General features: G+C 38.5%; 1 protein-coding gene and 1 long non-coding RNA gene across 2 annotated transcripts; both read left to right on the forward strand.

Moving 5' to 3' along the window:
* Window positions 1-2,167: 2,167 nt before the first annotated feature.
* Window positions 2,168-7,824, forward strand: LOC141445218 (PAS domain-containing protein cky-1-like; the record flags this gene model as incomplete). The annotated part of the gene is made up of 2 exons (XM_074111003.1): window positions 2,168-2,271; window positions 7,667-7,824. Coding segments are annotated over 2 exons (262 nt in total), but the record flags the coding sequence as incomplete, so codon positions are not given.
* A 9,039-nt stretch (window positions 7,825-16,863) lies between these two features.
* LOC141445219 (uncharacterized) lies at window positions 16,864-17,400 on the forward strand. Its single transcript, XR_012453299.1, has 2 exons — window positions 16,864-17,104; window positions 17,252-17,400. It is a non-coding gene; the product is annotated as an uncharacterized lncRNA (long non-coding RNA).
* The last annotated feature ends 9,605 nt before the right edge of the window (window positions 17,401-27,005 follow it).

The raw sequence follows: 27,005 nt of genomic DNA on the forward strand, positions 1-27,005 counted from the left end.
GTATGAATGCTTCATATAAATGTTCTGCACTGGAACATCCGAATTAAATATATATGTTATCCACAGTGGAATCCAGCTCTAAGGCGTTAGGCTTGTATTGTGATTTTTTTCCTTGTAGGTACATTTTGTATATACCTACCTGATGATTCTGTATTGTGTGTCAACCTGTCTATTATTACAGCGACTCGAGACGTACTTAAGCTGTTTTTAAAATTATTGCACTTGAGACGCCAAAGGTTACATACAATAATTTAATCGCACATCTCAAATTACTTTGTTTTTCCTCTTGTAATACTTATGTATGTATATTTTGCTGTATAAAAACAGTATTTATTACATTGGCGCCCGTGATCTTTTCTATTTATTTGTAATCATATAAAAACACAATGATTGTGACTCACACGTGTCAATAAGCCTTATTATATTCGCTATTATGCTTAACGAGTGTTCCTTTCAATTCACATTTGTTACGTTTTTGATACAATCTCATGGTTTTTAGTATACTTGCTAGTTTTTATCGATAGCTTTGATTCTTTTGTGCTGCTTGTCACCGTAGAGATGTAATTTGGTAAAAATATTTTACAATTTATGTCTAAACTTTTTACAGTTATTTCCAGTCTTAAGATGGTCAACGATTGTCGTCTAACTTCTTCCAAATACGAAAATATTGTCATTGTCATATTCAGTAATATGAGACACCATTTAACTTCCAGTTTTCGCAGCACTTTAAAGAGTTTTGAGCAGTCAATGTCTTCTATGATTAGGTATATCCCAGACTGACGCAATGTATTATAAGCTATTTGCGTTTGTCTCAACTACTATCAATGGTGCTTGAACTGAAGTATATTCTTACAAAAGAGGTCAGGGATAGCAAAGTTTTTATTGTTGGTTTGAAATTTCGAAAGAGAATTTGCTTCTTATATTGCAAAGCACAGACTGTACATAAAAGACATATATATTAGTAGTATATAATAATATATATATATATATATATACAGACAAAAATTACGCGTTTGAATATTTCCAAATGCGAGTGAAACACGAACAACGACGCATTGCCGAGACTAAAATACGAGTAAAGATCAACATTAAAACCAACTATCAATGAGATACACATTTGAAGTAGACAGGTATAGCTTATATATATTCGTTTAGCTTTTGATCATCATCTAAAACTATTGTTTAAGAAACAAAACACCCTGGTTTAGTGGAAACTTTAGACTTTATAACTCCACATACTTATCTAACTGTTTACACATCAATGACAGATGATCTATTCTGAATGTGATAAAAAATCAACAACTTTGTTTTATTTCTAAGATCTTCCATTGATTAAGATACTTCCTCGATCAGATATTTATTTTAGCCTTCGTTTTTTCTACCATCTGCCCAGGTGACGATAGCTCTAATATAACAGATATCATGTGAGACAGTTCTTATTTTAACCGAAGTAATTAAAGTGAACTTGACATAACAGAACAAATATCGACGGGGTCAACACATCGATCAATCACTTGGACCTTGCGCTGTTCTCACAATAAGATGGATTTCAATTGATGTTTGCATAATAAGTTATGATTTAATTTTACTTCGAATTGTGATCCTCTTTGAGAGTTGATTATTTTATTTGATGAAGGCTCCTGAGCAATTAATTTTCAATGCAACTTGTAATTTAACAAAGCCACCTTAATTTTTCATTAAGATTTGTTATTTTCACATTTTAATCATAATAATTAGTTTAGTTAAAGCCAGGTAGTTCGGCTTGAATAAATGCCGAAATATCCTTCCCTAACATAAGCGGCAATTACACTAAGTCGTTCGCCGCATGCTGCATGCGGGGCCCGCAAAAGTGTTAAAAACACGGTAGTATAAGACGCCTAAGTAGTTTGACGACGTTCGTTAGGTGAACAACTCAGTGTAATCGCGGCTATATGTATGGGCATAATTTATTTTATAAGTCCATTATTTGAATGACGTTTAATGTACAGTCACCGGCCACAGCGGAGCGGGGTAACAATATCTCACACGTCCTACCTGTACCTGCCCTAAAAATAGAGTCATATCATCTGATGCACGCAGCACGTTTGGTTGTGTCAGACATTGGTGCTTGTGATTGTACAGTACATATTTTGAATAGCAAGTACATAATATTTTTTTTTACCAGTAGCGAGTGGCATCTGGGCTGGGAGAGGAGTTCCTTGCACGGCGTGAGTTGGTACCATCTGCTGCATCCAGATTGCTGCAAGGAGGCACAGAGCAAACATAGATTAAGTAAGTATATTTAATAAACTAAAACTAAAAAAAAGACATACCTGTGGCGAAACGTCAGATATTTCATGGTAAAGTCGAAGCAAAATCGCTTGTACATCTTTTACAAATCCTGAACTTCCTGTTGTCCTAACTATTTTGCAAATATTGGGCAAGCCGGTGGGAATCGGGTTCTATAGACGCTTCGCCACTGCTGTGACTAGACTTCCAGGACAGCCACGCCTGCATGACAAGTATAATTGGATAGTTTCTTGGGTAAAAAAAAAAATCTATTTAGATTATCAGAAGACGTTGGACATCTATTTTGCTTTGTACTTAAATTAAACAAAAAATGATGAGGATAATAGCCAGTTAAAATTCCATGTGACGTCCTGCTCGTCATTAATTTTCATTCAATTTTAACAAAATTAATAAAAATATTAATGAAATTTGTGTATTTGATTCGAATCAATATAAAGAGAAAAAAAAAGGAAAGAGAATTGGAAATGTTACATGAATGAGCTAAAGACAAGGATGCGAGGTTCCCATCTGGATAAATCACGTTAGTCTATATCGAAGTTGATTGCTCAAAAACTGGTTCAAATCTGAAAAAGTGAAAAACTAATGCATAGCGACATTGGTCCTAGAGGAATATTTACAATAACACTTCTACACTCCTCTTTGTGTTAGTTCTGTGCAACCGACTTCACAACAGAATTACTTGCTTATTTTACCTTGCAATAACGCAAAGAGAAAACACAAGCGATATAATATCTTAATACCAATCTCATGATCATTATCGATAACCTACGACAACGTAGAGCGTTTATAATAAACGGTATCCACAAGTTGAGGCCTCACACGCTCCAGTGAAAGCGAGATGGCTCGCGCGTGACAATCGTGTGTGAACGCTTAACTTACACTACGTGAGAGATTAAATCGAATAAATCGACAGCTCGAACCAACTGTCACATTATAAGCAAATAAAATTCGACCTCAACTAGGGTTGCTAGATAAGAAATTGAAAAAGGGCAGACAGGATTAAAAAAAGGGGGAGTTTCCTGTAGAAAAGGAAGACATTTATTAAATGAGTTTTTTTATTCTTTGAAAGTACTTGGTTTTTTTAAAGAAATAATCATAAAACCCTTCTTATGACTTTCGTTTTTTTTGTATGTGTGCATAAAAATGTCTTTTTGTGTATCTATTTTTTGTATGATTTTAATTTTATAGCGCATTGGTGTTTTACCTGTAATGCTGTAATTTTTTATTTACAAATAAATAAATAAGTGACATATTTTTGAAGTATTACCTACCATTGATTAAATTTATTTGACGGATAAATGTAATGCCATCTCTGTTTGTTTCGTTCGAATAAACGGAGACGGCGTCACATTTATCCGTCAGTTAAAATTAATCAATGTTTGGTAAAACAGCCCCTTAGTCTGTTGCTCTCTCTCGACAAGGCACATATTTTCAGCAAGCTTAGGTAAATAAGGACTTACCCTTCTCTTCTACCATTTGGCAACCCTATCCCTAACCCATGCACTATACTGTACCTGTTAATGACGTGATCGCGGAACGGTTGCGCAGGATTCGTGACTCGCCGCTTGACGGAAAGCTCGCAGCTGGGAGCAAATGCAAAATTGGAACACTTTCTTATGTTTTGAACGTGAAGATGTGCTTCCGAGGTCAAACGCTGGAGGGGGAGGTCACGCTTCCTTGGCAGTTATTTATTTTGTAGTCTTCGGCTAAAACATGCAGGACCGACTTAAGATTTGTTAAGTCGACATCCATCATCGCAGGCTATATACGTTCCTATGCTGGGCACAGGCTTCCTCTCAGAATGAGAGGACTTGAGCCGTAGTTCCCACTCAGGCCCAGTTCGGATTGTCACTCAAACTAATCACCATATGTCTCGAGTTATCTACAATTCTAAAGTGACACTTGACATTTTTATTTAACAAAATTAACCCCATTAAACTCGGCTCGTAGGTGCTCCTGTCAAATACTAAAACTAACGATTAGTTATTTCAACGACTATCCATATCATTACACCATTAGCCGTACCGCGTAGGTTGGTCTCAGAAACAGCAAATCAAACACACTTTAACAATATGTACGAACAAAATAAGTGCCCGAAGATAAACAAGCTGGCAGTTAGACCCGACCACAATCAAAGCAGTCGTCAATCTCTTCTTGGCTCTAAAACCAACAGTCGAGATTGCACAAATAACCGTCTGGCATTAACCCTCATTATTCTCCGACAAACGTACTAACACACATGCACGCTCCTTGAATCTACTTGCTTCTACACAAGGTTCTTTATCGTGGGAGTGTTGGAGAAATACAGTTGTTAAAAACTTAATGTGGTTGGCAATCGATGCATCGGAGCTCGAGTCATCATTCGAATGATTCGATAATCGAGAACGACAAGGACGGGTCCGTGTGCGGTGACCTTTGTAAATGATATGCCGTGAAGTACTATTGTTCATTTCTATTGAACCATGTTTTATTAATGATAATATTATAATAAAAAGATTGATATGATTACAAAATGGTCCCGTATTAATCATTATATTTTGAGATGGTTAGTTAAGAGATTATTATGCACCTGTTCCCATAAAAGAACTGCTTTGTGGATGACACGACACATCTAATGCTCTATTCTAAATTTCAAAGTTAGCTAGATTAATTTTTGATTATCATATTTTTTTTAGCCATTGTCTATGTCACACAGCTAGGCATGGCCTCTCTCTCTCGGGTTTCCATCTCCCCCTGTCGGCAGCTAAGTCTTGCTAGTCCCTTCTGAAGTCGCCACCTCCGTCTGGCTACTCTCGGTCTGCTTTTCATACACAACAACAAAATCTACACTCACGCTAATACATTTGTCAAACGTGATATAAATTAGGAAGGATTTAAATGTCTTTGAATTGACAAAATTAAAAAACGTACGTATATAGGTATTTTTGTCTTTGCATTAAACGCACTGCTTCAAACTATCTACTCAACTTATGAACGAGACATTGCACGAAAAAATATATACATTTGTGTCGCCCTTTTACGTTCATCTTACATACACACACTACATTACACAGCATTGAGAGAGACTGAATTTAGTTTCTTTACCTCCTACCAAAAACCTATTCAAACTAGATCAGCGTTTGCAATATAAGTAACATACATAGGCCACCTACATAAAGTCCGCAAAGCCAATCAATAAATCATCATTAGTGCAGTAAACTGTTATCGATGTCCTGCCATGCAATTAGATTGTGTTTAATTAATTACATATTACGCACATTATTTAAATGATTTGTTGAGTAGCTAAATATTACACAAAATGTCTAGGTGCTCCATTTCTGGTTCATTAGTCAAAACATATTTTAAGTAGATTTCTATATACTATTGCAGATGTACTACCTACATACCAAATTTCATCCAAAACCATCCATCCGTTACAAACACACACTTTTGCATTTATTATTTAATATATGTAAAAAATTTAAAGACGTAAAGGTAAATCAGATATAACAGAAATTGTCACATTTATAATGAAAGGAATACTTAAAAATTGAGCATTAATACCAATAATTTCATGTTAGACGTTAAAGTTCGATTTACCTACTGGTCATGATAAGACTGATGAAAACATAGTGTTTTTTTTTCCTTAAAACGTAAAAATAGACACTAAATTCTTAGCACAGCTTATTTTAAGCCCAGTGTTATTAAAAATAATACCTACATAGCTGCCTACAACGTATTTCATACAACTCTTTTTAAGAAACTAAGCATACAGGATCTCAAAGGAAACGATTAAACGAGCGCCAAATAACAATCACTAGACCTTCATCAGCCAAGGAATTACTTGACAGCTAGGAATAATTGACCTGAGCGAAGAGGCATTCGGTCGCCGGGTGAAAAGCCTTTTGATGGATAACCCTCTGTATTCTGTAAGTGAGTTTTCGGAAATAATCTTTTCTTGACATTATTTGAATATTTGTAAATATGTTTTAAGTAAATTTATTTTGTTATGACGATCCCTATTTGAGATACCATTTATTTATAGTTTTTTTTTGTACTTTTCATTGACATAATTAATAATTTGATTTCTTGACAACTCCCCCTTGAGGACGAATTTAATTTATTTTGACATTGTATTTTATTGATTGTTTTTTATATTTGCTTATTTTTACAAATTTTGACGATCTCAGCATAAATTCTTATATAATCTGACTTAATGTATTTATATAATGTAATTGTTATGTTGAGTGAATAAATAAACTAAACTAAATTAAACAGCGACAGAAGATCATTAGAACCTTAATTATTAGGTTGATTATGAAGTTAAGTTTAAGCCAAAGAGTTTAGTTAGAGTAGAGTTGTTAGAGCTATAGGTAAAAAACTTAAGAAGATCACTAATACTCACGAGTACTATTTGATTCCACCATTTTTTTACGCGTCATAACCATACTCGTAGTTCAAATCACAATAAAAACTCCCAATCAAAACAAACTAAACTCAAATCTTATCGGCTAATTTGATCAACAAACAAACCGAACCTTTTACGACGCCGATGGATGAATCGGACGCCGTATAAGGTCATGCGCTTACGCACCATCATCGACCAGGCCATTCCGGGATCATGTAAATTACTATCATAACATTGTCACTGTTTACTGAGCCTCTAGACACATCAACGCCTTTTTATACCACCCAACACTGGACTATCGACTCCTTAGCAATACTACATAACATTCAATATTCACTGGGATTCGTGTGGCGGATATTTTCATTTGGTACGCGCCACAAATGTGTCTAGTTAGACGCCACATTATTTAGCTATCGCTTGATAATCTGTTCATTAACAATAGTCTAATTTCGATTCGTTCGATTAGCGCAATTCACACAGTTGGCTTTGGATTTGTTAAATGATTAAGTGTTCTATTGATTTGCACTGAATGCTCTGTGGATTTGGTTTAGGATTGCGAAAGTTTTATCTTATTTTGAATGTGTTAAATACAGTACATAATGACCTGGTACAGGTCGCAGGATGCGATGAACGCGGGTGATGCAGGACCGGTCATTGTGGTACATATGCTTGGAGGAACCCTGTACTGTCTAGTAATAGACGTCTTTCGGTTGATGACGATGACTATCTTGCCTATCCGCAGCAGCGTTGCGTAGGACGTCCATCAACGAGATCGACGGATGACCCGGTTAAACCCGCGGGTTAATGGTGGATGCAAGTCGCTTCCGACCGAAGCAACTGGAGTTGTATGGGGGAGGACTATATCCAACAGTGGACGTCCTACTTACTGCTGAAATGATGATGATGGTAATGATGATAATATTGATGATGGTGATGATGTGGATGATGATGAAGATGGTGATGAAATGTGACCATCTATTTGTCCCCCAGTAACCCAGTCAGAGCAAGAGCGCTCTTGCATCGCGCTCCTGAGGCTACAGCGGCGGTCGGGACAGTTCCTGTGGGTCCACGCTGTCCTCCAACTCAAGGACAACCTGGACAACTCGCAGCGGCCTGTCATCGTGTGCACTAACCAAGTTTTGAGGTAACCACATATTTGTAATATCTAGGAACTGTCCTAAGAACGCTTTGATTGAAGCGGAGCGGAGACGTGCGGAATCGACAAATCACTTCACGACATATTGTAACGAACCCCCCCCAATAAAACTTTTTTGCCCTCCCTCGCAAACCTAAAACGCATCTCTACCAAGCTCAAAGCTAAACCTACTAAAAGTTCGACCTAAGTTCAAACTCCTAATTAAACAAAAGCTCCTAAGCTCAAAGCTATGACCTACCTATGTGCAGCCTACCTATATAACTAGAGCTTATGAGTCCTGCTGAGAAGTCTGAAACCTACTATATGATAGCGTGATGATTTGATTTGGCCATGTGATCGTCTAGTGGTTGTCTAGTGCCTAAATAAAATGATTGACCCTTCGTTGTGTCCGTCCTAGGTAACCCATACGGTACTTTTAGTGAAGAAGTAAAGATTGGTTGGTCTGAATTTAAGCTACAACTAATTATCTACCTACCTATAACGCAGCTAAGAACACATTACTAGAAAATAACTAATTTGACTAGGAACATAGAATGCTGTAGTATGTTATGGAATGCTGTTAGGGGAACAGGGGCAAGTTGTATCCATGATTACTTGAGAGGAACAAGTATAGCTATAAAGTATGACCTTCTGAAATAAAGCGCATTAATAAATGCTTATGGTAGAACATAGTAAAATATCTAAGATTTAAGGAGATTAACCTAGTGATTATATAGGTCTGTGAAGTTTATTAAAATCATGACTTTTAAAACACCTAGCTATAATAACAAACCAAGATTTCTAAAATGCTAAGAAGGGAAGAACACAGGATTAGTAAAAACACAGTGTAAAATAAAAACAGTAAAATAAGCCAAATGAAAACAGTTTGATAAAACACAAACAAAATGAGAATAAGATAATGTTTCCTTTTGCTATAGTATAATGGGATATACAGAATACTACCCACACTATAAGGATATTGTGTGAGCGATAGGTAGAACAGGAATATGGTATTATAAGTTTTCCATTTTACTTCAGCAATTGGAAATAAGCACACAGAATTAAATGGATTAGTTAAGTAAATAAAGAGCATTCTAGGGCTCAAATGCAGGATAATAAAGTTGTATATAGGTAATATACTTATGTGTCCACCAGGTGATAAAATTCATAAAGTCGGTATATACAAGTCAATTAGAAATAGCATTTGGGTTTTCCTTCCTATAATATAATGGTATGGCAAAAGTACTCTTGCTATAAATAGTTTATTTAATTGATAAATTAACCATAAGAACTTATATGATTTCTATTTAATAATAAAAGCTCACAACAACATTCCAGTGATTAGTTAGTCAATAGTATACAGCAAATTCTCATCCGCCTACCAGTTCTAATTTTTAGCTTTGTTAGTTCCACAATGGTGGAATTCTGGACTCAAGTGCAAGCTAAAATGTTGTACCTAGGTAAAGTATATAATCACAAGCGATAATGCTTGAGAGTTGTTTGTAGATGAAATATATTTTTCTTTGCTATAATATATTAATGTACTAGGTGTTAGGTTTACTCTTACTATAGCTTGTATTTGTATTGATTGAATACTCATGAAGAATATAGGATTTATTTGGAAATAATCTACATCACCAATTTCAACGATTAATTATAAGCTTGAGGTTAATGTAGAAGGGGTTAATATATATATTATATGTATAAATTATTGTCCCCCCCTAATTACCTCCCACCTGTTTATAGACCGGGTTATAGATTTCAATTTGGGTATTCTTATCCTATCAAGTAAAGGCAGATTATTTGCTATGCAGGTAAGTAGTATTCATTCACTACCTATGGATTTATCTTAGAGAAATAGAATACCAACCAACTTAATATCTATTGGATGGAGGTAATGGTCTCCCCGTCTGTACAGTCAAACACAATATAAGTTACCCACTTTAAGAATACTGCAATTAATTATATTATTATTTTGTAAGAATCTGTCGATAGCAGATAGTTTATACATTTACGATTTATTCAGTCTGGCTCTCAGTACATGAATAGCGTTCCCCTGTCAAGAATAGAACTTTGCTACATGCCTAGCTTTGACCAAATATAACACATAAATGTCGAGAATTTTCTTTGAATGGAATTATTAGTAGGTATCCCATAATTGTGTCAACCTTAGACATAGAAATTTTAATAGATTATTTTTTTATTATTTTTCTATTTTCGTATTAGATGTCCCTAAGCGCACATATATTATATATATAGCACACAACAGTAAATGAGTAAAGTTAACAAGGGCGTACTTACATGACTCGTTGCACAAGATAAAGAAATACATATCTGACCTCACAGTTCCTGGTTCCTGGGTAATGGTGACCGCGGAGATTCTAGCGGGGGTTTTCGTTAGCACCGCAAGGTATCCAACCCCGAGGCTCAAATCAGACCTCACAGAATAAAGAACTAAGCTGGAAGACTAGTAGCAAAGGAACCGAAACAAAACGCATGGGTACTCCCCTAGCGACATCGGCTCCGCTACCACCCCGCCAGCTATTCACAAACACAAAAATGAAGCCTGGAGAACTAACAGCGAAAAGACCGAAACAAAACGCGTGGGTAACCCCAGCGACATCGGCCTAACACTGCCAGCCCGCCAGCTTATATACAAATAAAATCGCGTAGTTACTATGTAGATCAATTACCCAGCAGCGTAACGACCTGCACTTGAAAGAACCCAAAGTTGACTATCCGTTCCTACGAGCCGCAGCCCTTTTTATAGTTTTTTTGTGCGACAGCGTGTATTCCTGCTATAACTACATCTACCCCACCTGCTAATACTGCTAACACTCCTACATTTCCTGCTCTATAAGCACTTCCTGTTTCCCCAGCTACTAAGGCGCCAGCGCCGTTAAGAGGTTTTCTTAATATTGCTGCGCCTCCGGCCGACTGCGTTCCCTCGTTTCCTTGCATTTCGGGCCCTTCCGCATATCGCTTCAGCTAAGTCTCGCGCATCTCGCGCGCTTTATGCTCCTACGGTTACAACTGCGCTTCCTAACATCCAAGCGTCTACAACTACAGTAGCTATTCAAGGTTTTCCTACAATTCATACGACTGCGCCTACACCTGTGTTTTAGGTTACTAAGAAGACAGAGCCGCTTAAGAGGTTTTATGTAATACCGGTGTTTACGTACACAGCTAAGACTCCTACTATTGCGCGATTCCGTGCGGCAGCGCCTCCCGCGCGTATACCTACACTTCCTGTTACACATACTACTGCAGCGCCAACGGCGTTTCGTGCTATGCGTTTCCGGCGTCCGGAGAGCTTAAGTAAATTCCTTCATTTCCTAGCACTCGTCCTACTGCAGAGACAGCGGCGTTTCGAGTATCGCGTTTCGAGCTACTTAACCAACAGCTACACTTCCTATTCTTTCATAGACAACGGCGTCTCATGCGTTTCGTAAACTTCGAGCTCTTACTGGAACAACTGCATTTCCTATCATACAAGCGTTTACAACTACAGCTGCTGTTCAAGGTTTTCCCACAATCCATACTGCAGCGCCTATACCTGTGTTTTAGACTACTAGGGAGACAGAGCCGCTTAAGAGGTTTTATGTAATACCGGCGTTTACGTACACAGCTAAGACTCCTACTACAGCGCGATTCAGTGTGGCAGCGCCTTCCGCGCGTACACCTACACTTCCTGTTATACATACTACTGCTGCGTCACCGGCGTTTCGTGCTATGCGTTTCCGGCGTCCGGAGAGCTTAAGTAAATTCCTTCATTTCCTAGCACTCGTCCTACTGCAGAGACAGCGGCGTTTCGAGTATCGCGTTTCGAGCTACTTAACCAATAGCTACACTTCCTATTCTTTCAAAGACAACGGTGTCTCATGCGTTTCGTAAACTTCGAGCTTTTACTGGAACAACTGCGTTTCCTATCATACAAGCTATTACTGGGACAGTAGCGACCCGAGAGTTTTCTACACTTCGCGCCCTTGCGCCTACAACCGCGTTTTCAACTACCAGGGAGACAGAAGCGTTTAAGGGGTTACAAGCAATTCCTACACTTTGGCAAACAGCTAGACTTAATACTATTGCGAATTGTTACGAGGCAGCGGTGTCTACGTGCACATATACGTTCCCTACTATATCGACGTCTCATACTATGTGTTCCGAGAGCCAGAAACGCTTAAGCCTCCTCCGCCATCTCCTAGCGTACGGACTATTACACAGGCCGTGGCGTTCTAAGCATCTAGTTTCGAGCTACTTGAACTTCAGTTATATTTCCTATTACTCCAGAGACAACGATGCCTCCCGTGTTTCGTAAACCTAAGGATTCTACGGCCGTAATGGCTTTTCCTGTCACACGAGCTATTTACAAGCTAGCTGTGGCCCAAGGGTTTCCTACAATTCAAGCTTCTGTGTCTCTAACTGTGTCTTCGACTACCAGGGAGACAGAACCGCCTAAAGGGTTACAGTTAATTTCTACACTTCTTCATACAGCTAGTCTTTATACTATAGCGTAATACTATGCGACCGCGGCGCCTACATATACATATACGCCTCCTGCCTCAAGTCCAACTACTGTGTCTCCAGTGGCCCACGCGATGCGTTTCCATCTACTAGGCCGCCTAAACATTTACCTCCGTTTCCTATTGTATGTCCCACTACAGCGGTTACGACGTTCAAGGCACTCCATTTCGAGCTGCCCAAGCGTCAACTGTATCTCCTACCCCTACAGAGACAGCGGCGCTTTATATATTAAATGCAACTAACGCCTTTACCACCGCAACTGTATTTCCTACGATATTAACTATTTAATCGTTAGCTGCCGTTCCTGTGCCTCATACAATACGAGCCCTTGCTCATCTAACTGCGCTTTATCCTACTAGGGAGACAGAAACGCCTAAGGAGTCTTATCCGGGAGCGACACCTACACATACACCTCGACTTACTGCTTTATAGGACACTCTAGCTATAACGGTGCCTACGTACACATCCCCATCTCCTACTATACGTATTGCTACAAAGATAGTGACGGCTCGTGAAGCGCGATTCATGAGTCTACGAAGTTTAGTCGGACAGCCCCACTTTTAGCCATAAAGCGCGTTTACAAGACAGCGGTATCAGTACCAACTTCTCTATCTCCCTATGCTCAGCCTATTACAGATACTGCGGCGATTCACGTAGTGGGTTAACTGCGGCCTGAGGGTTTCTGGGTTTATCCGCGCCTCCTATCACATGGGCTATTTAAACGGTAACCGCGGTTCATATGTTTCGTACACTACAAACCCTTGCGTATGTAACTATGTCTTGAACTACCAGGGACACAGAACCGTCTAAAGGGTTACAGTTAATTCCTTCACTTCCACATACAGCTAGTCTTTATACAATAGCGTAATACTATGCGACAGCGACGCCCCCTGCCACAAGAATTATTACAAAGTCAACGGTTTCTCTCGCGATCCCGGCGTTTACATATATTCCTACATTTCACGACGTCACATATATAACTCAATCTCCTTATGCTTAACGCTCTCCTCGAGCTAAGCACCTAGCTGGATTTCCTACCTCACTAACTACCAGGATAACAGGAGTCATAAGGAGTATACAAGTACTTGAACTACAACTTTCCCGGGCCCTATATGCCTCCATGTTCGCGCTTCCAGCCGGATCTTTCACAGTATAAATCACCAGGAACGCATCACCTAACAGGAGTACTACGCGGTTTTACTAAGTCATTCGAGTGTGATAGTAATAGAGTTTGCGAAGGTCAGAACGAGACAGACATATGGCTGTCAGTTCCGAACGATAAAAGAAGAATATTGCAGCTTGAATGGAGTCGCCAGAGTGCGAAAGAAATAGAGTTTGTAAGAGTAAGAGCGAGACAGGTGAACGACTCTGAATAATGAATGAAGAATTAACCTAAGGGTTGATTCTAAACAATATGTAAAAGAGACAGACAATGAGACGCACGATACATTCTTCTTTATTCGCTTTTAATTTGTTTGTGATTATGGCCAAATCCCATGCATTTAAAGTAAATTTACAATATGAATCACTAGGGAGGCAGCGCCTAATAGGAGAACTACCCATTTTTATTAATGAAAGTGTTAGAACGCGAAGGAAATACAGTTCATAAAGGTTGTAATGAGATAGTCATATTAACACCGTAAGATGAATGGAAGCGAAGGTTAGTTCTAAGTTTGAATAATGTATGGAGCTGTGAAAATCGAAGAGCTTTATTGTTTTATCATCAAGTATATTATTTTTATTTGAATCCATGTATTCACTTGTGATTAAATATAGTCACCTTTCTTTTAATGTGATCATTTAGGTAAATAGCTAAGCGATTAACCGAATAATAGAGACCAGACATGGTAAACAGCAGAGGCTTATTTAATACATTGTGAACTTTGCAGTAGTTATTTAATTTTATGTTTATTTATTTATTTATTCATATATTTGTGAACGAAGCGGTACAAGGTGTCTCTTGTTCCGTTTCAATCACCCCCAATGTTTTTGTAAGTGGAAACTGTTAAACTGGAAAAAACATTTCAACAACCTTTCACAAATATATGAGTCTTAATTATCACTTTTAATTTATAAGCGCTCTTCCCATGAATGAAAGTTGTGGCGTGGTGAGTATTTATGCCAAAAGGTATTGACCAAAGTAACTAGAGGAATCTTCAGACTTTTCGACAGTTTGATTATGGATCATTCATCACACCGCGAGGGAGCGTCGGACAGAGGAACTGGTTGTGAGACAGTCAGCTCTAATAGCACTATATCAGCTCCTCCACCCAGTCTTGCATCTGCCTGTCGACCGGAAATGGAGCCGCCAATATACCCTCCTCCAAAGCTGGATGGTTGAGCGCGAAGCATCAGTGTACATAAAGTACGGTATCCGTCATCGTGGCCATAAACATCCGTTAATCAACAGTCTAACCCTAAACATCCCTCCAGCACCATGGACACTAGTCCTTTGGGTGAATGTGTAGTGTAGTGACGATTTAGCATTAGCACCTTAGCATCTGCTTGGGTGGAAATCGTATAGTAATGAATTTCTGGCGCCAGCTTCAACGCTGATGTCATTGATGACTTAACCTATCACCTTCTGCACAAGAAATCCATTTGACGAGTGCTGTATCAAAGGTTAAGCGCCGATAAACCATCATAGTTGCCCACAGAACTGTTGACTTGTTATAGCCTCTCACATTGTTATGATGTTAAGTCCCTTATTTTTTCGTCAGGTCAAATGATTATGAAACCAAAACACACTCTACTCATCCTTCCTCAACCTCTTTTTCACACGCGCTATAACAAACCACCAGTCCATAAGAGTAACTTAGATGTAGTGTTTTCAACGTTAAAATTAAGGTTGTTGAAAGGGACTTAATATTTCATCACTTCGATTATGTAACAAGCAACCACCCAATATTGTCCATAACAAATATTATATCTTGCTAGCTTATAAAGCCCACAAAATTATCTGCCATCTGACTGCGTTCTGTTACTGCTCCTACGAGTGCCAACACACGAAATTCCAAGTGACTTCGTTCGCTTTCGATATTTGCCCTCCTCAACTTCATTGATGACGCACCCCGGACTACTCTACGATAATTTCAAAATTCTTCATCTAATTTACACCCTAGTTTTCCTTCTTATTCTTTTTGTAAGATTATAGATATTGCCGGACGACTATCAAAACGCAACCCGGTCCGTTCCGTTTCCATACGTTATTCATCTACGTTCCGTTTTAGGCCCAGAGCGTAATTTTGATAATCGCTATTAACATCTTTCCTGATTAATTTAATTAGCAAATAATATATTTCCACCGATTTTTGGTAATCCCGGTCATTCGCTAGATTTTATTTAGGTTTTATTTCTGGCTTGCGGCCATCCGAAATGTTAAATAACGCGGGTGTGTACTGCGAGGTTACTGAGCGGCTACTACAAACTTGAGGACCAAAGACCACTTCGCTCCATTCCTTTCGTTCGCACACCATCCGACATAAGCGTAAATGGTAAGTAATTTTGCGGAATCCTAACCTTAATTTGTTTGATTCAAGTCGTGTTCAAGTGATTTGGATTAATGCCTAAGTTAGAATACACCCCCCCGTTTATGCAGTCTTTTAATTCTAGTTAATTTATTATACCCAGCTATTACAACATACTACATATATCTCCCTTTTGTTCGTATCGCTCGTATTATTTTTATTACTTTTATAGCTAATAGCAATTACTGTTACTTTTTTTTATAATTCAAAATGTATGATGTACTAGTTTCCTTAAACGTTGCGTCGTCATTTCTCCCCTTTTGTTAGGTGAATGGATAAGTAAATAACATATCCACAGCATGCTAAGTCGATAAGCGAATGAACTGTATGGTAGTATTTTAAATCTCAACCTTTTAACGCAACATTTAGTCGGTTTCGATCTAGCATCATTATTTTACATATTTATTTTACTCGCTCCAGGGCCCGATCTGCGGTGTTCGATGCCGATATCGGACCTGACGGCGTACTCTCCCTAAACGAACTTTAGGTGTTGAGATGACTCATTGACGTAGTCGATAATCGATACCTCGCTCGCATTTAATCTTAAAACACCTAGCTGTGATTTTACCAATTTAATTAATGAACACAATTAATTTGCAGATTTCTCCGTTAAACATTAGCTATATATATATTGCTTTCTCATTATCTTGCGGCCCACAACGTTTTACGTCTATTTTGTCTATGGACATATGTAGTAGTGAGAAAAAAACTTAGCGCCAATGCATTAAGTCAAGCGACTGTCATTTATTTTTATTTCGAGTGATATTCTCATTTGTTTGAATTAACAACAAAATTACTCAAATTAAAGTGTACTTTGCTGTGGTAACTGTGCGGCGAAAGCTGCCCCAGCGTTTTTGTTGGCAGCGTATAACACACCCGGAGCCCGAATGTTGAATGTTGCATCTACTGATATCGACGATTTGTTGTTTCATAAATGTTGCGGAGAAAATAAATTGTACAATAAGGAGACCATGGGCATATAAGACCTTCATGGAATCGAATTTGGATAATGACCTAAACGTACTGTATAAGTAAAGTAAAAGACAGCGTCTTCAGTATACCTTTGAACACCTGACTGTCATGTTCGAGTTTGTTTCATTGTGGCAGAGTTATTTCAACCTTGACGTTAATTGAGTAAGGACCAACAAGAACCTATCATTCCTAAGTTCCACCATCTGCCTGTTCTCACTAAGCTTAAAAGTGTATTCTTGAAAATAGCAAGAGAGGACCCGTACCCAATGGGTGAGTTGTCTTGTACCATTTATAATTTAGTATATATATTTTTATTAATACATTATTGTTCACTCATTGTTGTTTACTCCCCTCATATCTTTTGTCTGTCTTGAGCTTATTTGTAATTAAATGACCGTTTGCATTTTTTTGTTACAGGTGACTTTAATAATGGAGGAAATGGAGTATGCGGTAGGCATGTCCCTTGCAACCCGTTCTTGGCCTGACTTTATTAACAACTGTATATGCATATGACAAAGAAGAATTGTTCAATTTTCTATGATAAGCCCCTTAGGAGCATATAAAATGTATACATGTTAAGTAATTAATTTAATCACTATCGCATTCAATTATGAAATTGGGTAATTTTGTTTATTGTGCATTATTAAATCTCTTCTTCATCGCTAGAGGTATTTACAGTAATCAAATACTATTATGATCAAGTTAGATTCTTTTGGCAAATCAACAGGCACATAACTTGGCTTTCTCTTAAATACTCTATTTGCATGCTGTCGCTGCTCGCGCCGTTTGTAATCAGTTTATACTAGAATTGGTCTCTTTTTTTTTCTTTGGAAAGCCAACTATACAATAATGAATTACTGTTCCAGATCTCGTAATCCTATGATTTTAAGCGAAAAGGACCCTACCGCTGTACTTTATGAACAAGACACACCCCCTTTTTTTAATAATTCCGCCTAAAGTGTGGTTCATATTTTGTGTTTAAGAATAAAGTTTTGGCTTTTTACCTTTTGTTTTTTATTCATCCCAAGCCTTATGCCTACCAAAGAAATCCCTGCAAACTAATTGATAAAAGGTTCCTCCCGTGCGCTAATACTATCCTAACAGCGAATTGCCCTGTTAAATTAATACTGAAATAAAATAGGTAAGTCAAGGTTTAGATTTAAAGTATACACCCCCCTGACTATATAACTTTATAATATAATAAACTATTACACCCCCCGACTTTTCAACCTTATAAACCATAATATAGCTGAACTACTAAACCGCACGACTGGGCTTACGTGGAAATCTCGCCAAAGCCCTCCCTGTCCGAGTGGAGGCCTGCGCCTAACAGCGGAACGCATATATGGCTAGTATGATGATGATGACTAATTTTACCGTCTTGTCCTAAGTCAGAGTGAATTAACCTCATACATCACCCTCAGAGCCAATAAAACTGAGTAATAACTAATAACACAACAATACAACAACACAACCTAAATTTACCTACTTACTGATGCCTATCGATTCGATACAATTGTACCTCTAATCATTTAGAACGTAAAATTAATTATATTTCGAATACACATACCTACAATTCGTACTTGACTGTACTTGATTCCCGGCCTACATAGAACCCTTTCATAATAACTAATTATATTTTACCGAAGCAATGTGTATCGAATGACGCTAAATGTTATTACGACACGGTTCCCACAGAGTACTTTATACATACATACAACTGAACTGACGGTTTCGTGTCGGTCTATGAACCAAACTGGATGACTGTACCTACCTAACCTATACCTTTTGTTACGAATTTTTATACAGATAAACAGATTAATTTTTATTTAGTAAAATAGACATAAACTAAACGTAGCACCCTATGAATAATAATTATTACCTTTTGTACCAAACGCGACATTCATTATAAAAACTCGGGTTATCCAATATCTCCGAGCAACAAAAAATGTTGTTATCTAAACTAAGTTCGATTTGACTATGATGGACAATAAAAATGTACCTGTATTACATAAATAACACAGAAATTAAATTTCAACTTTTACGCTAAAACCATACAAAATAATGACAGAAAACTTATCCTTTACTACAACTTGGCTGTATGGCCGTATGCCCTTTACTTTTCTGTTTCCCTTACTAGTCTATGGATTATTAAAAACAAACAACTGTGTCTATACGACGGCGAGCCTACTCCGAATCCGAAACTCGAACATCGAAGCCCGTATAGCACTGTCCTGCTCGCTCGCGCATTAAAGACTATAAGCGTCAGAGGAACCGAATGATACGAACCGGGACCCACGAACCTCGCAGTAGCCCTGCAGGTTACCTACCTATATTTTCTTTGACTTGACTGACCTAGATTATTGACCTAATTGTTACTTTTGAAACGATTCCAAAGAAGACAAGCAATGCAATGTGCAATTCAAGTAATCTAAGTAATATTTAGTGCAAAATAACCTAGCGACTGTTATGTTTACGTCTCAGACGATGCCTACCTACTCCAAGTTAAACACATAAGGTGATAAACTATGTGATAAAAGACTGAATAACGGAGTGCGAAAATGTGTAAAATTAGTGTAATAAACTATGAACTATGAGTGAACACCGGACATGCAGTGATTTAAGTGGATAGAATTGGAAAACACAGTGACGGAACTTATTCATTAAGCATATAAAATTGGAAAACACTGTGACGGAACTTAGTTAGTGGACAAAAACCGTAGTGTGTGAAAGGGTTTAGTTCTAAGCAATTATGTAAAATTCAAGTAAAAATCTACTTTACGATTGTGTATTATGTTATTTCCTTTATCAATATTAATATACCTGCCCTATAAATTATAATTTCGAACGATAAAACTACAAATAAAACCAAATCTTTACTCTCACTTCCATTCCACGGCAACACTGGCCCAAACGGTTGTTTTCGTAGAGAATACAACCGCTGGGCATTCCCTGTTTAACCTAGAGGACTACCTAATTATTACCTACCTATAAACAGTTGAATATATATTAATAAATTCTATAGTAAATCCTTACATTTTCTAATTAATCACCAATTTTCAACCTATTGCTAAACTAATTTAACTTATAAATATATATATCCTGGTCACGGATTATCACTGTAACTAACCCCCCCCAATAAAAACTTTTTCCCTTCTCTCAATAATCTAACTCTACCAAACTCTACTAAACTCAAAAGCTCAACCTAAAAGCTAACTTAATTAAATCAAAAGCTCCTAAGCTCAAAGCTATGACCTACCTATGTACAGCCTACCTATATAACTAGAGCTTATGAGTCCTACTGAGATGTCTGAAACCTACTATATGATAGCGTGATGATTTGATTTGGCCATGTGATCGTCTAGTGGTTGTCTAGTGCCTAAATAAAATGATTGACCCTTCGTTGTGTCCGTCCTAGGTAACCCATACGGTACTTTTAGTGAGAAGTAAAGATTGGTTGGTCTGAATTTAAGCTACAACTAATTACCTACCTACTATAACGCAGCTAAGAACACATTACTAGAAAATAACTTAATTTGACTAGGAACATAGAATTGCGTAGTTGTTATGATGCTGTTAGGGAACAAGGGCAGTGTATCCATGATACTTGAGAGGACAAGTATAGCTATAAGTATGACCTTCTGAAATAAAGCGCATTAATAATGCTTATGTAGAACATAGTAAAATATCTAAGTTAAGAATTAACCTCAGATTATATAGGTCTGTGAAGTTTATTAAAATCATGACTTTTTAAAACACCTAGCTATAATAACAAACCAAGATCTAAAATGCTAAGAAGGAAGAACACAGGATTAGTAAAAACACAGTGTAAAATAAAACAGTAAAATAAGCCAAATGAAAACAGTTTGATTATAAACACAAACAAAATGAGAATAAGATAATGTTTCCTTTTGCTATAGTATAATGGATATACAGATACTACCCACACTTAAGGATATTGTGTGAGCGATAGGTAGAACAGGAATATGTAGTATTATAAGTTTTCCATTTTACTTCAGCAATTGGAAATAAGCACACAGAATTAAATGGATTAGTTAAGTAAATAAAGAGCATTCTAGGGCTTCAATGCAGGATAATAAGTTGTAATAGGTAATATACTATGTGTCCCCAGGTGATAAAATTCATAAGTCGGTATATACAAGTCAATTAGAAATAGCATTTGGGTTTTCCTTCCTATAATATAATGGTATGGCAAAGTACTCTTGCTATAAATAGTTTATTAATTGATAAATAACCATAAGAACTTATATGATTCTATTTAATAATAAAACTCACAACAACATTCCAGTGATAGTTAGTCAATAGTATACAGCAATTCTCATCCGCCTACCAGTTCTAATTTTATTTGTTAGTTCCACAATTGTGATTCTGGACTCAAGTGCAAGCTAAAATGTTGTACCTAGGTAAGGTATATAATCACAAGCGATAATGCTTGAGAGTTGTCTGTAGATGAAGTATTTTTTCTTTGCTATAATATATTAATGTACTAGGTGTTAGGTTACTCTTACTATAGCTGTATTTAATTGATTGAATACTCATGAAGGATTATAGGATTTATTTGGAAAATTCTACATCACAATTTCAACGATTAATTATAAGCTTGAGGTTAATGTAGAAGGGGTTTATATATATCTATATGTATAAATTATTGTCCCCCCCTAATTACCTCCCACTGTTTATAGACCGGGTTATAGATTTCATTTGGGTAATTCTTATCCTATCAAGTAAAGGTAGATTATTTGCTATGCAGTAAGTAGTATTCATTCCTACCTATGGATTTATCTTAGAGAAATACTAATACCAACCAACTTAATATCTATTGGATGGAGGCAAATGGTCTCCCCGTCTGTACAGTCAAACACAATATAAGTTACCCACTTTAAGAATTACTGCAATTAATTATTATTATTATTTTGTAAGAATCTGTCGATAGCAGATAGTTATACATTTACGATTTATTCAGTCTGGCTCTCAGTACATCTCTCTCCCTCCTAGGAACTTTGCTACATGCCTAGCTTTGACCAAATATAACCATAAATGTCGAGATTTTCTTTGAATGGAATTATTAGTAGGTATCCCATAATTGTGTCAACCTCAGACATAGAAATTTTAATAAGTATTTTTTTTCTTTATGTTTTCTATAAGTCCCTAAGCGCACATAATTATATATATAGCACACAACAGTAATGAGTAAAGTTAACAAGGGCGTACTTACATGACTCGTTGCACAAGATAAAATAACATATCTGACCTCACAGTTCCTGGTTCCTGGTAATGGTGACCGCGGAGATTCTAGCGGGGGTTTTCGTTAGCACCGCAAGGTATCCAACCCGAGGCTCAAATCAGACCTCACAGAATAAAGAACTAAGCTGGAAGGCTAGTAGCAAAGGAACCGAAACAAAACGCATGGGTACTCCCCTAGCGACATCGGCTCCGCTACCATCCCGCCAGCTATTCACAAACACAAAAATGAAGCCTGGAGAACTAACAGCGAAAAGACCGAAACAAAACGCGTGGGTAACCCCAGCGACATCGGCCTAACACTGCCAGCCCGCCAGCTTATATACAAATAAAATCGCGTAGTTACTATGTAGATCAATTACCCAGCAGCGTAACGACCTGCACTTGAAAGAACCCAAAGTTGACTATCCGTTCCTACGAGCCGCAGCCCTTTTTATAGTTTTTTTGTGCGACAGCGTGTATTCCTGCTATAACTACATCTACCCCACCTGCTAATACTGCTAACACTCCTACATTTCCTGCTCTATAAGCACTTCCTGTTTCCCCAGCTACTAAGGCGCCAGCGCCGTTAAGAGGTTTTCTTAATATTGCTGCGCCTCCGGCCGCCTGCGTTCCCTCGTTTCCGTGCATTTCGGGCCCTTCCGCATATCGCTTCAGCTAAGTCTCGCGCATCTCGCGCGCTTTATGCTCCTACGGTTACAACTGCGCTTCCTAACATCCAAGCGTCTACAACTACAGTAGCTATTCAAGGTTTTCCTACAATTCATACGACTGCGCCTACACCTGTGTTTTAGGTTACTAAGGAGACAGAGCCGCTTAAGAGGTTTTATGTAATACCGGTGTTTACGTACACAGCTAAGACTCCTACTATTGCGCGATTCCGTGCGGCAGCGCCTCCCGCGCGTATACCTACACTTCCTGTTACACATACTACTGCAGCGCCAACGGCGTTTCGTGCTATGCGTTTCCGGCGTCCGGAGAGCTTAAGTAAATTCCTTCATTTCCTAGCACTCGTCCTACTGCAGAGACAGCGGCGTTTCGAGTATCGCGTTTCGAGCTACTTAACCAACAGCTACACTTCCTATTCTTTCATAGACAACGGTGTCTCATGCGTTTCGTAAACTTCGAGCTTTTACTGGAACAACTGCATTTCCTATCATACAAGCGTTTACAACTACAGCTGCTGTTCAAGGTTTTCCCACAATCCATACTGCAGCGCCTATACCTGTGTTTTAGACTACTAGGGAGACAGAGCCGCTTAAGAGGTTTTATGTAATACCGGCGTTTACGTACACAGCTAAGACTCCTACTACAGCGCGATTCCGTGCGGCAGCGCCTCCCGCGCGTATACCTACACTTCCTGTTATACATACTACTGCTGCGTCAACGGCGTTTCGTGCTATGCGTTTCCGGCGTCCGGAGAGCTTAAGTAAATTCCTTCATTTCCTAGCGCTCGTCCTACTGCAGAGACAGCGGCGTTTAGAGTATCGCGTTTCGAGCTACTTAACCAACAGCTACACTTCCTATTCTTTCATAGACAACGGTGTCTCATGCGTTTCGTAAACTTCGAGCTTTTACTGGAACAACTGCATTTCCTATCATACAAGCTATTACTGGGACAGTAGCGACCCGAGAGTTTTCTACACTTCGCGCCCTTGCGCCTACAACCGCGCTTTCAACTACCAGGGAGACAGAAGCGTTTAAGGGGTTACAAGCAATTCCTACACTTTGGCAAACAGCTAGACTTAATACTATTGCGAATTGTTACGAGGCAGCGGTGTCTACGTGCACATATACGTTCCCTACTATATCGACGTCTCATACTATGTGTTCCGAGAGCCAGAAACGCTTAAGCCTCCTCCGCCATCTCCTAGCGTACGGACTATTACACAGGCCGTGGCGTTCTAAGCATCTAGTTTCGAGCTACTTGAACTTCAGTTATATTTCCTATTACTCCAGAGACAACGATGCCTCCCGTGTTTCGTAAACCTAAGGATTCTACGGCCGTAATGGCTTTTCCTGTCACACGAGCTATTTACAAGCTAGCTGTGGCCCAAGGGTTTCCTACAATTCAAGCTTCTGTGTCTCTAACTGTGTCTTCGACTACCAGGGAGACAGAACCGCCTAAAGGGTTACAGTTAATTTCTACACTTCTTCATACAGCTAGTCTTTATACTATAGCGTAATACTATGCGACCGCGGCGCCTACATATACATATACGCCTCCTGCCTCAAGTCCAACTACTGTGTCTCCAGTGGCCCACGCGATGCGTTTCCATCTACTAGGCCGCCTAAACATTTACCTCCGTTTCCTATTGTATGTCCCACTACAGCGGTTACGACGTTCAAGGCACTCCATTTCGAGCTGCCCAAGCGTCAACTGTATCTCCTACCCCTACAGAGACAGCGGCGCTTTATATATTAAATGCAACTAACGCCTTTACCACCGCAACTGTATTTCCTACGATATTAACTATTTAATCGTTAGCTGCCGTTCCTGTGCCTCATACAATACGAGCCCTTGCTCATCTAACTGCGCTTTATCCTACTAGGGAGACAGAAACGCCTAAGGAGTCTTATCCGGGAGCGACACCTACACATACACCTCGACTTACTGCTTTATAGGACACTCTAGCTATAACGGTGCCTACGTACACATCCCCATCTCCTACTATACGTATTGCTACAAAGATAGTGACGGCTCGTGAAGCGCGATTCATGAGTCTACGAAGTTTAGTCAGACAGCCCCACTTTTAGCCATAAAGCGTGTTTACAAGACAGCGGTATCAGTACCAACTTCTCTATCTCCCAATGCTCAGTCTATTACTGATACTGCGGCGATTCGCGTAATGGGTTACCCGCGGCCTGAGGGTTTCTGGGTTTATCCGCGCCTCCTATCACATGGGCTATTTAAACGGTATCCACGGTTCATATGTTTCGTACACTACGAACCCTTGCGTATGTAACTATGTCTTGAACTACCAGAGACACAGAACCGTCTAAAGGGTTACAGTTAATTCCTTCACTTCCACATACAGCTAGTCTTTATACAATAGCGTAATACTATGCGACAGCGACGCCCCCTGCCGTGAGAATTATTACAAAGTCAACGGTTTCTCTCGCGATCCCGGCGTTTACATATATTCCTACATTTCACGACGTCACATATATAACTCAATCTCCTTATGCTTAACGCTCTCCTCGAGCTAAGCACCTAGCTGGATTTCCTACCTCACTAACTACCAGGATAATAGGAGTCATAAGGAGTATACAAGTACTTGAACTACAACTTTCTCGGGCCCTATATGCCTCCATGTTTGCGCTTCCAGCCGGATCTCTCACAGTATAAATCACCAGGAACGCATCACCTAACAGGAGTACTACGCGGTTTTACTAAGTCATTCGAGTGTGATAGAAATAGAGCTCGCGAAGGTCAGAATGAGACAGACATATGGCTGTCAGTTCCGAACGATAAAAGAAGAATATTGCAGCTTGAATGGAGTCGCCAGAGTGCGAAAGAAATAGAGTTTGTAAGAGTAAGAGCGAGACAGGTGAACGACTCTGAATAATGAATGAAGAATGAAACGTAAAAGTTGATTCTAAACAATATGTAAAAGAGTTAGACCATGAGACGCACGATACCTTCTTCTCTATCCGCTTTTAATTTGTTTGTGATTATGGCCAAATCCCATGCATTTAAGGTAAATTTTACAATATGAATCACTAGGGAGGCAGCGCCTAATAGGAGAACTACCGATTTTTATTAATGAAAGTGTTAGAACGCGAAGGAAATAAAGTTCATAAAGGTTGTAATGAGATAGTCATATTAACACCGTAAGATGAATGGAAGCGAAGGTTAGTTCTAAGTTTGAATAATGTATGGAGCTGTGAAAATCGAAGAGCTTTATTGTTTTATCATCAAGTATATTATATTTTATTTGAATCCATGTATTCACTTGTGATTAAATATAGTCACCCTTTCTTTTAATGTGATCATTTAGGTAAATAGCTAAGCGATTAACCGAATAATAGAGACCAGACATGGTAAACAGCAGAGGCTTATTTAATACATTGTGAACTTTGCAGTAGTTATTTAATTTTATGTTTATTTATTTATTTATTCATATATTTGTGAACGAAGCGGTACAAGGTGTCTCTTGTTCCGTTTCAATATCATCACATTATGACAGTCGGATAGTCGAGTGGTTAGAAGAACCTTGACTACAAAGCTTGAAAATTCTAGTTTGGGCAGATATTTCTGGATAATGATGCCCTACAATCGATTTCAGGTAAGATACTATTTTTTTTAATGAAAGCTGGGAATATTTTTACCCTCAACGGCAAAGCCAAAAGGTAGCAAACTATAATATAAAATATATGTTTATAAGTATTGTATGTCTACCGGAGCGCGTGAACTATTCGTCCGATTGGGTAATTACTTCAAATAGAGTTATGTTAAATAGCGACATTTAACAACGGTATTTTTATTTTTTGAATGAAAAATAACATCGTTCGAATTGCAAAGATCCGTACCGAATCATACTCATTTTACGTAAAGAACGTAGCTTTGATGGTAGTGCAGTTTAAAATCATCAGCTAATAGCCGCCCAGCTTCAAAGTGAAATATTTCCTATGACGCTCACATCGCCATTATAGCGCACATTCATAAGTTAAGTATAGCCCATGGCCGGCTATGGCAGGTTAAGTCTTACTCGGCCTAATAAGAACCGCTCTAACTTATGACCGTTGAATTATCTGACCCCTTGCAAACATTCAAGTTAATCGTCCTTCTCTGAGAGAGAACTTAATGCCACTTAATATATCGAAACAACCGCCAATCGAGCGGCGATCAAGGGTGAAATCACTTCATCATGACCGCCCCGCGCCTGCGCAATTACGTGAACAAACG

Source organism: Choristoneura fumiferana, unplaced genomic scaffold, assembly GCF_025370935.1.
Source record: "Choristoneura fumiferana unplaced genomic scaffold, NRCan_CFum_1 Sck3bRy_61;HRSCAF=235_pilon, whole genome shotgun sequence".
NCBI classification, from domain to species: Eukaryota; Metazoa; Arthropoda; class Insecta; order Lepidoptera; family Tortricidae; genus Choristoneura; species Choristoneura fumiferana.